This window comes from Nicotiana tabacum, chromosome 4 (genome assembly GCF_000715075.1).
Source record: "Nicotiana tabacum cultivar K326 chromosome 4, ASM71507v2, whole genome shotgun sequence".
Taxonomy (NCBI): domain Eukaryota; kingdom Viridiplantae; phylum Streptophyta; class Magnoliopsida; order Solanales; family Solanaceae; genus Nicotiana; species Nicotiana tabacum.
Genome location: NC_134083.1, coordinates 140,235,059 through 140,246,763, shown reverse-complemented (window position 1 = coordinate 140,246,763; position 11,705 = coordinate 140,235,059). Strand labels below are relative to the sequence as shown.

General features: G+C 32.9%; 1 protein-coding gene across 1 annotated transcript; it reads right to left on the bottom strand.

The window, feature by feature from the left end:
• Positions 1 to 858: 858 nt before the first annotated feature.
• On the bottom strand, positions 859 to 8,238 carry LOC107832036 (agamous-like MADS-box protein AGL12). The gene is made up of 7 exons (XM_016659843.2): positions 7,809 to 8,238; positions 6,979 to 7,063; positions 5,745 to 5,806; positions 3,323 to 3,422; positions 3,184 to 3,225; positions 1,300 to 1,341; positions 859 to 1,199 (listed from the first exon to the last, which is right to left on the bottom strand). The coding sequence occupies exons 1-7, from the start codon at positions 7,988 to 7,990 to the stop codon at positions 1,107 to 1,109; spliced, it is 606 nt and encodes a 201-aa protein (XP_016515329.1). The 5' UTR covers positions 7,991 to 8,238; the 3' UTR covers positions 859 to 1,106.
• Between the last annotated feature and the right edge of the window lie 3,467 nt (positions 8,239 to 11,705).

Here is an 11,705-nt window from a genome sequence, read left to right as displayed (position 1 = left end):
TAGTCAAGTAAGGCTAGAAATGAAAGATTCTTCAGTTTTAGTCCAAGAAATCGAAGCAGGTAGCAATCCTAATTAAACCCTAAAACGCCATTACTAAGAGCTCTAATTTGACGGAGAGGCCAAGATAAAATGAAATGGGGGTAAAAGGAATGAGTAGGTAGAAATAGTGTTTTTACTATGGGTGGTCCGAAAAAATGGGGCGTGTGGATATTTGGGGCGGTTATATGCTTCCTGGACCAAATAGCCACGTGTCCCAATCAAATCGTGACAACACATTAAAAGTTGGGACCACAGATTGTTTCGTTAGTTGCGGGGATATTTTCAAACCTCAAGTAGATGAATTTTCACACAAATAAGTGGACGGAGCGCAAACCATTTAGAATACTAATTAACCCTTTTTCGTTACTAAAAATAGATACATATAACTAAGACTGAACTAATATATTTCTCTTATGTACAAAATATTTGTAAGTGTTATCTGAAATCATATACTCCTATGATATTGTGATATATATCAATTTTTTTTCTTGTTCATTCTTTCCCCTTGAGATAATTAACATGAAATGATCTCTTTGCAATAGCGACAGTTGCAATGAAATTTTTTGAGTTTCCATAACCGAAAGACGTAAATTAGAAGAGGCAATTATATTAAACCTTTTAAGTAGATTGCAGGTAGTGGTATAGTGAAATTAAATAAACCAATTTTCTCTAAAATTAGGTAAGAAGGAACTTAAATATATATGATGCAATTGCGCCAAAATAAGATTCTCAAGCACTGAGTTTCAAAACACAAATAAGGATCATATTATTAATATAGCCAATCAGTAACAAGACAAAGATCTAGGAATTAATCACTCATTAGCAAATACTCATCCACTTATAAAGCACTTAGAAGTTTTAGATGACATAATAAGTAACTACACTTCATACACACTATGAAGCTCACACTAGATCATTTGACCTAAATTAAACATATAATAAACATACTTGTATGTTCATATCAAGTTCATCACTCCAAACTGAAACTAATCAGTCATTATTACATGTCCTTAATTACCCTACTAGATGCTTCAGCATAAGCATATCTTATGCAGTGAGAGCATATGTTAGAACTGGAATATCTCATTTTGTACAGTTAGTGGGCATTGAAAGTCAGTCAAAGTCGATGTCATGTTAGTTACAGGGTATTGTTCTTCTATCTGCAAAACAGACAATGAGAGAAAAAGGTTTATAAGACTGACTACTTTAATTTAAAACAAAACAAAAAAATAATCAAAATTAATCTTTGTTGTGTCTTACCTTATCCTGTAAATATTTGTTTGCAGCTTGTAGTATCCCTTCCTAATATAAAGGTAAAAACATGTTTAGTAAAGGATGCATTAAAGATAGCTACCATATATAATATTGTTTAGCAACTTCATATCACACTTCAAGATATCAATATTTGTCAATAAAAGCCTATAATTCATCTCATTTTTTAAGTAGAACAAACTCCACTATTACAAAAGTAGCATAATAATTCAAGCTATTAAGCATACCACTCACACTTTCATATATGCTATTTATTGTAATTTTAGTGATTTTTACATATAAATTTATGCCCCGCATTGAAAGTACTAGGTTCAGCTGAACCCGATAACTATATGTTGCATCCGCTCCTGTGTAAAAGTCTTCTACTTGCAGCTAATATCACAATTTACAAAATATATATAAATGACATTTGCATTTATAATATTATTATTTAAAGACCAGTTGGCCAAACTTATAAAATCTGCTTATTTTAAATATTTTTTGTTAAATTAGATTTTTAGAGAAGCAAGTTGGAAGTAGCAGCTTGCATTTCAACAATCCGTTTAAGACGCACTTTTCTCAGTATTACAAAAATAGCTTTGTTTTGTTAATATTACTAAAAGGCGCTTTTGAGTGTCAAACTATGAAAAGGTCATTTATTAATTCACTGTACAATTAGTGTTATTTAAATAAGTCAATCATTTTAAATATTTATTATGATTATTTTAATAATTTTTCAATTTTATTTAATAAAAGGTGAAAAAAAATTAAGAATTTTAACAAATATAAATACATTTGAATCAAAGTAATAATATTGAACATCTTACATAATTGTTTGATTTTTATGTTGATTTAAACATATTGAAGTACATAATTAATTAATCATCAATTTACAGAGAGATAGTTTGGTAAAGATATATCTCTTGCATAATTAATTGTGTCCCCTTTGAGAGATATACAGTTTAAAATAAGAAAGATAATTTTGTAAATTTAAAATATTTGATAAGATTTTTCTTAAAAAAATAATTCTGAAGAAGCTATAAATTTATGTTTCTTTCATACAATGAAAAAGAAAGCTTCTTCTACTACTCCAAATCACTTATTTCTCCCCAGAAACTTGGCCAAAACAGTGTAACTCTCCAGAATATATACTATTTCTTTCTTTTTTTAGAAACAAAAAAACATTTTTAATTTCTAAAAAATTTCATTTCAGCAAAAATAACCAAATAACAGAATATTGCCAGAGGAAAAAGGGATTCACAAGTACTTCGGTGGTCGGGGGATTTTTACACAAGTAACCAGTCATATTTATTATTACTTTTCTAGCCATATACATAGATTATACAATAGTTATATACGATTATACACATATTAAATATAAATTATACATATATTATTCCTTCTCCGGCTATTTTTTGTTTAAGCGATTGAGTGGACGGCTAATCGGGTTAATTCTTAACCCTTTTAATTAATGAGTCCATATCATGTTATTCTGATCTATTTGGGCCCAAAAGCTTCTAACAACTTGAACTAATGAGAAGAAAATTTTGACTATTTTGGTCAGTCTCTTCAAAATGTTAACTAAATACAAAAACAAAAAAAAATGAATTGAGCAATGCTATGTGTATTTAGTTCAAGTATATTTTCCATCATTTTTTAAATATCCCTTTTACTGAAACCGGTTCAGATTTCATATATTTGCTTTAATTTTTGATTGGCCAAATCAAATCATTTTAAGATTTTTTTACTGTAAATTAAAAATAAATAAATAGCCAGTCATGTAAATACTAATTACATAAACATATAAGTAACTTCAAAAGGGCATTAAATTAAACATATACTATAATAACAGTAAACTTCTTTCCTTAATATAAAAGCTGGAGATTGCCTAACCTTATTCTTCAGCAACTGGATCTCTTGAAACATGATATCCATCTGCAAGATATATAGTTTATAAAAACAACTCTCATATCACATAAATAAAAATGCACTAATTAATATTGATAAACTATTTATTTCATGAAATTATTACCTTTGCTGAACGAATATGAAACATCCAAAGTTCAAGGTATTTTTCAAGTGAATGCAATTCATCCAATGTCATTGTTCCAGCTCCTCCTCCATACATGTAGCTAAAGGAGAAGTTTTTGGATAATTAAACTTTATATCATTATTAAGAAAGAAGTTTAATAAATTAAAAAAAAGGGAAAGAACTAATTATAATTTGAATGGCATATAAAATAACTAAACTTACACTTCAACATAAAGTCAAAGTACTAAAGCACATAAGGAAAGATTTAAATTACACAAGTGATAGTGTAAAGATTGCTTATACTATCTATATAATTCAGCCTAATTATATATCAATATTAGTTGGACCGGTATAACTCAAAAGAATTTAAACGTCAAACTAAAAACCTTAAGGCAATAAATGGAGAGGTCCCAAGATATTATAAACTCTTGCACGATTGATGAAAGACAACTGTAATTCTTTAGGACCATCCAGCACGTGTAACATGTTCTTAGAATTTACACGTGAACTGAATTGTTTTTTAAGATTGAAGAGCGATCATGCTCAACATGCTAAAGAGTGCCTTGGAGCTAAGAGGAGAGTGGGCTCAACAGTTCAATGGACTGAGTTAAGGAGAGAAGCCCAGAGCAAACATGAAGAGATGAAGTGGTTGTGCTAATGTGCCCACTAAAGTTTGGCTCTGATACCATGTAAAAGAATCTGAGTGTCTAATCCAAAATTTTAAGGGGTCGTTTGGAACATAGGATAAGAATAATAATTCCGGAATAAGGCTTGAGGTTAACTTTATCCCATGTTTGAGTTGGGGTATTAGCTAATCCCGAGATAACTTTTACACTATGGTTGGCAATCCCATATAGAAGGTGGGATAACTAATCCCATGGGATATTCCACCATTATACCAAACGACCCCTAAGGCAATGGGTGGAGTGACTCAAGATATTATAAAACCCTTTGGAAAACCTTACACTACTGACGAGAAAAAATTATATTTCTCTAACATTTTACATTAATGAAGTCTAAACTTAATTTTATCTTTTTTCTTTTTTTATTTTCAGTCATGGGCTACCTCTATCCCTTCTAAAAGATATAAAAAAAAATGGTTAGTACTTGTGGACACGTAATTCTTTACCATTTCTTTTATTTTTACGCTATTTTTAGGGTTAAAATACTTCTTTTAGATCTCACTTTAGTACTTGAGTTGTTGAGTTTATTTTAGGAAATTTAATCTTTTGAGAAAATTAAACATAAAATAATTTAACACTTATATTTGTTTGTTCCATAATTCACTAAAATGAAAGGGTTGGGATCCAGTTCAGCACTATCTGATATATAGCCTGTTTGGCCAAACTGCAAAAATCAGCTTATTTTGAGAAGTGTTTTTTCTCAAAAGTACTTTTGGTGAGAAGCAGTTTGTGTTTGATTAATTAATTTGAAAATCATTTCTAAGCAGCAATTAGTGTTTGGCCAAGCTTTTAAAAACTGCTTCTAAGTATATTTTTCTCAAAAGTGCTTTTTAAAAAAGTGCTTTTGGAGATAAGTTACTTTTTTCTGCTTCTCCAAAAACTGCATCTGCTTCTCTTCAAAAGCATTTTTTTTTCATTCCAAAAGCAAACACCTCAATTTTTAGAAAAAAATACTTTAGGTTAAACAAAAAGCACTTTTGGCCCAAAACAATCTTGGTCAAACAGGCTATAGTATTGTTTTGGCTACCTAAAATTATGCCACATCATCAAAATTAGATTTATGAAATCTAGTGGCTCCAATTTATTTGTACTAGAATACAAATAATCCATTGTATATTTTTCTTCCTCAATGTTTATGTGTTCAATCCATCAACAACTTGATGCAATCCACCGTAACATGATTTTATTTGGGTTGATATAAATGTTAAGAGTATTCTAACGCTCACCACTCCTCATTTTCTTCAACTTATATTTTTATTTTATCTTTTTTGTTAATAACTCAAATACATTATTTAATTATATTTATATAATTTTCTAAAATTTTATACTCATAATTACGAAGTACACGTGCAATGCGAGTATCCAAAAACTAGTATATGACAACCCGACCTATGTACACCCCTAATAGATGCTATGCTAAACAATGATATTCAAAATTTATTGGGTTAACTAATTCAGATATGCATCGAATAGGTTCATTAATAGTTTTTTATAGCGAAAAGTTCTATTTTCATAATCCGAGACCTTAGATCAAGGGTGAAGGATATATGATATACTACTCAACCTCTGCAAACACCCATAAGGACTTCGTGTAAAATTAAACCATGGATGCTAAACACATTTTAGAAAAGCTGCAAATTTCAATTAATTCATTGTATTTTATATGCTTTCATATTGGATCGAAGACAACCTTTTAGAAATTTATTCATATAGTTAGATTGAGGAATTGAGAAATATACCTTAAGCCTCTCTGGAGTACTTCAATCTCATGCTTCAGCATGTTGATCTCCCCTTTTGGATCCTAAAGAATATAATATACATTCATTAACATGTAAGAGAAACTTCTGTCTCTTTATATATTTTTTTCCAGATAATACTACTTCTTCGTAAGAAAATTTTGCATTTAGACGTCGTAGCCCTATTCATTATTTGAGTGCATGTTCTGTTCATTTTTAGTTCTTTTTGCTAATTTTTCATTTCCCAGTAATAAAAAAAATGGCAAAAAACAAAAAATTCTTAATAAAGAGCACAAGCAAAAAGAAAAGAACAAATTAAAAAATAGACACACATATCCATACTTTCTTTATTACCCAAATTTTCTCACTTGGCATCAAAATTTACTAAGTAGAAGCTTTAGAGCGTCGCACTCTCTACAAATTCTTGTTGCATTTTACTATTTTCATATCAAACCCTAAAGAAAAGATTGAAAACAAATACTTAATTAGAAAATAAATATAAAGAAAATTTGAAAACCGACACCCATTAAATTTTGTTCCGTATCAAAGATTTTCTTCTTATTCTCCTAATTCTTTTTGGGGGGTACCTTTAACAGTAGGTTGTTTTCTAGTCATAAAGCAAGAAATGTAAAGGAAGGGCTCCTGACTTATTACAAAAAAGGATATTCTTTTTTATCGATCCAATTCGTGACACTTAATCTGATAATGCAATTATTAAAAAGAAAGTCACAAAACATGAAGCATCCCGTATATGCGTAAATTAATTTTTGTTATCTATCCACTCGTCTGAATATATCTTATTACGCTTGTCACTTTCCACGTGTCATGCATGCAATAATATATCACTAGAAGCAGCATCTGATGCTAAAATTGACTAATTATAAGAAGAGTTTAAGTTGTATAAAAGATATTTGTATAATTAAGTTAATATAAAATATTACTCCTATAAGTTTTTTTATAATAAACATTACTTTTGATAACTTGAAAAAAGATAACTAACCATCTATAACAAATTAAATTAAAAACATTCTATACTAATAACTTACTAAATCCTTAGAATATTACACAGTTGTTTGCTATTCTTTGTCTTATCTGTCTTTTATTTTTTCAATATCAATTAGAGACGATCCCATTAAAAATAAAGAGGATCGACAATATTGACCCCAAGAGAGAAAATATTTTAACACACTGGGGAAGAAGGGATATATGACATGTTAATTATCCTTAGGATTTATACCAGAGCTTGTATATCTTTGGCTTCCTCAGCCACCTCAGCTCCCCTGGTTGACTTCAGGTACTTCTCAATCAGCCCTTGCATTGTCCTTTCATAAAAAAAACAAACACACAAAAAATAGAAAAAAAAAACTTAAAAAAGTAAAAGGAGTAATTGTTTAGGATAACAAAATAGTATTAACCAAAATGCAACTAACGAAAGAATTTGAGCATGTATATGTCATGTTGCACTATGCATAAAGAGGCGAATTCAGAATTTAGTGACTAAAGACATTAAGTTTAAAGTGAATAAAATAAATACTATTCCAACAAGAAAACAGTGGTTGCACACCCTTTGTTACTGTGCTACATAATAATAATAATTCATTTTTGTACTTAATTAGAGAGAAACTATATTAGATATTATAAAATATATTATTATTTGGGTTTATTCTTAAGCCGAGGATATATTGGAAATACTCTCTTTACCTCCATAACACATAAGATACGCAGAGGCAGATCTATACTGTACAAATTAAAGAGGCCTCAGCGGCACCCGTAAAGTTCGGCAAAAATTCCATGTATACATATATATCTTTAGAAAATTGTGATATATTAAGTAGTGGACACCTTATATACAAAACAGATTTTGGTTAAATTCAAAAATGCATCTGAAATCTTCAAATTCTGAGTCCACCTTTTAAGCAGGGGTAATGTTTAAGTTCACACTATTTTCTCTGAACTCATTATGTGAGATTGCAGTGGCTATGTTATTGTTGTTGTATTATTATTTGAGTTTAAGTTCTATATTGGGAAGACACAAAAAATATTCAATACAATCAATGAGGAATGTACCCTTTAGTGGCGAGTTCATAGCGCTTTCCATGGGCGGAGAAAATGAAAAGACCAATTTCAGCATCGCACAACACGGACAGCTCCTTCGCCTTCTTAAGAAGCCCTGCTCGCCGTTTGCAGAAAGTCACCTGCCTGTGAACCGGGTTCTCTATCCTTTTCATCTGAACCTTTCCACGAGCCATTTCTTTGTTCTTTCTATCACAAAATTAGCAGTAACTTTGGTTTTTGTTTTTACTTTGTAAGTATTAACAGCTGCTTTTTTGGCAGACAACCTCCCACTAGTTTGAACTAGCTTCGAGGTTGTTGCACTTCTCTTCTTGTTCGCTACTTAGTTTAGTTGCTTAGCACAACCTTTACTCTTTTCTCTCATATTTTCTTCCCTTTTATACTCCCCACTTTGATTCTTCTCTTCCACTGTTTTCCACACACTAGCTAATATTAAACGAAAGAATTAACTATGAATATGTAGTTGGCACCCAGTACCTTTCCACATCATTGGGAATCTTAATTAGCTTTCTACTATATGTTAATATACTACTACTATTATACATCCTTTTTTCGTGCCCATGCCTAAGCTATTTTGTCGTCAACTGGCTTAACGACACCTGGTGAATCCTGATGTTATCAGTCTTGTTGCAGCTTAAAGACAACTCATATCTTTTGTAATGGTAAAAGATGATTTTCTTTGAAATATGTCGTGTCGCGGGAGGATTGGATGGGGATACTTAGCTTGGTCATGTTTACATCAAATCAAACACTTTAAAAACTAAAACTTAAAGTGAAAATACATATATGCTAACCATTGTTATGTGATAAATGTGTAAATACAAAATAAATATCTTACATTTTTTAATTTGTCACAATCCAATTATCTAACCTGTAATGACACCTAACCTAACTCGTAGGCGAACCAATCATACAGTTAGCCACGATTCAAGACATCATATCATAATAGAGTATAACAGGATAATATAAATAAGATAATACTAAGAGCTCGTTTGGACATAAGATTTTTTTATTTTTTTCTTTTTACTTTTTTTTCAAATTAGTGTTTGGCCATAAAATTTTCAATTTTCGCTTGAAGATGAATTTTGAAATTTTCTAAAATTTTAAAAAATTTCAAAAAACTGTTTTTCAAAATTTTCACTCAGATCACTCACAAAAATTCAAAAATAACCCAAAATTATATTCATGTCCAAACACAACTCTAATTTTCAATTGAAAAACAATTCTACTTTTTTTTTTTGGAATTTTACAATTCTTATGTCCAAATGCCCACTAAGTCTAATACAATGCTGAAATAGCTTACAACTCTCAGGAATAGGTAAAATTATTAGTCATGAGCATCTAAAGAAACAATATTATACTGTCTCAAAATACAAATAATGTCTGAAGTAATAAACGGGGAAAAAAAGATAGAAGGTGAGTCCAATGTGCTGCAACTAAGGTCAAGCAGTTCACCACTGAGTCTCTAAACAATTCCTAAGCTCCCTCCCGAACTCCGTTCGTAAGGGTCAAAATAAAATGTCTACATAAAATGCAGAAGTATAGTACAAGTACACCAATACGTATGTATATGGTCGAAACCGATTTCGGCCTTCGTACGATTGGTCGAGATGAGAATATAATGGACCGAAAAGAGTCTTCATAATATCGAGATGCGATCCAAAGAAGGCACAAACGAGTTTTGAGTTTTAGGGACAGATCAGATATCGAGCTCGAATCCAAATCGAACTATGATGAGAAGCGATGGAATCGAACTTAAGCGCCAGAGGCCAACCAATACCGAGCCCGAGTCAATACCGTACCCCGAGTTAATATCGAGCTCGAGCCCACATCGAGCTCTAAGCCTGAAAATCGACCAATACCAAGTCCGATCAAGATCGAGCCAAGAGACAAGAGCCGTTACAGCCGCACTAAGAAAGGGAATCACGACGGAAATTAGGGAAAAGCTGATTCATCATGGGTTTCCCACTGTGTATTTTTTATTATATCCAAAGTAGGATCCCTCCACTATAAGAGGGATGGCTATTACTCCTGTAAGCGGGCATCAAGTCATTAATATACTGTAACTCAAATACTATTGATATATTCCCATATTAAGAGATTATCCTTTTGAGCTTCACACATAATTTCATTTTGCTTGTTTATAAATCATCTTCCTTTCAACTCGGTTTGTATCTTTTCTTTATAATCAATATTCGATATTTTTACTTACTCTTACGATTTGTGTCAAGTTATACCACGTACCCTTAGAACTACGTATAAATTCAACTCTATCCATTTTTCGGGTAAACAGTTTGGCGCCCACCGTAGGGCTAAGGATAACAGTGGTTATTTGGTACGAATATGAAAAACACACCATTTTACGCTTCTTTTCGGAAGTGTATTTAATTTCGGATTAGCAACGATGAGCTCTCAATTAAATGTCCTTACCTATCGACAACGAAGCTGGCTTCAAGGTGAGAACAACAACTTGATGCCTAGGGCCGAAAGGCCACTTGTCCACGCCGTTGGAGCTCAAGTCGAAGTGCCATTAGACGTTAATTCGCATGTGGCCATTGAGTCAGACCTACGTTCTGAACCTGAAAATAGCATTCATGGTGGTACTCGATCTGCAGCTTGAGATACCCATAACGTTGAGGAAAACGGAATCAGCTTGTGTATGATTTTTGAAATGCTGCAAACTCAACAAGCAGCAATAGCTCAGTTGTAGAGTCAAACCCAGATACCGAGTAGGCCGAAGCCCAGTCCACCCTAAGAAGTCACCCACAGAATGGAACCAGCTATAGTAAGGTCGAATGAGCAAGAGTCGAGGACTAATCCCGAAATTGCTAAGATGTTCGAAGAACTGACCAAACGAATAGAATCAGGAGAAAGGAGGATCGAGGAAAATGACAAAAGATGGAGACATATAACTCCAGGGCAGATCAGATCTTGGGGGCACCACCGATATTGAAGGGTTTAGATTCCAAAAAATTCATACAAAAGCCTTTCCCCCCAAGCGCAGCTCCTAAACCGATCCCATAGAAGTTTCGCATGCCCGAGATTCCTAAGTATAACGGAACTACCGATCCCAACGAACATGTCACCTCTTACACATGTGCCATTAAAGGGAACGATCTAGAGGACGATGAAATCGAATCCGTATTATTGAAGAAATTTGGTGAAACCCAGTCAAAGTGAGCAATGATATAGTATCATAATTTACCATCTAATTCTATCGATTCTTTTGCTATGCTTGCAGATTATTTCATAAAATCACATGCTGGGGCCATAAAGGTCGAGACCAGGAAGTCAGACCTGTTCAAGGTAAGACAAAAGGATAACGAGATGCTAAGGGAGTTCGTATCTCGTTTCCAAATGGAACGAATGGATATACCACCAGTCACTGACGATTGGGCTGTTCAGGCTTTCACTCAAGGTTTGAACGAGCGAAGTTCGATGGCTTCACGGCGGTTGAAGCATAACCTGATCGAGTACCCAGCTATTACTTGGGCCGACGTGCATAATCAGTATCAATCAAAAATTAGAGTCGAAGACGATCAGTTGGGTTCTGGACCCGCTATTAGAAGGGACATCAATAGAGAACAAGGGCCGATCAGGGACCGATACCGACCATATAGTGGAGACCATAGGGGGAATGAATCGAGACGTAACCCCGGACAAGGCAATAAAAGAAATGATCGAGGTCAAGGGTATCGGGGGATGATGAACAGAAATGGGTTCGATAGGCATACCGGACCTAAGGAAGCACCACGATTATCGGAGTATAACTTCAGCATCGATGCATCCGCCATCGTATCAACTATCGGATGCATTAAAGACACTAAATGGCCTCGACCCATGCAGATCGATCCTGTCCAGAGGAACAGCTTGGTCTACAGGACCAGGTCG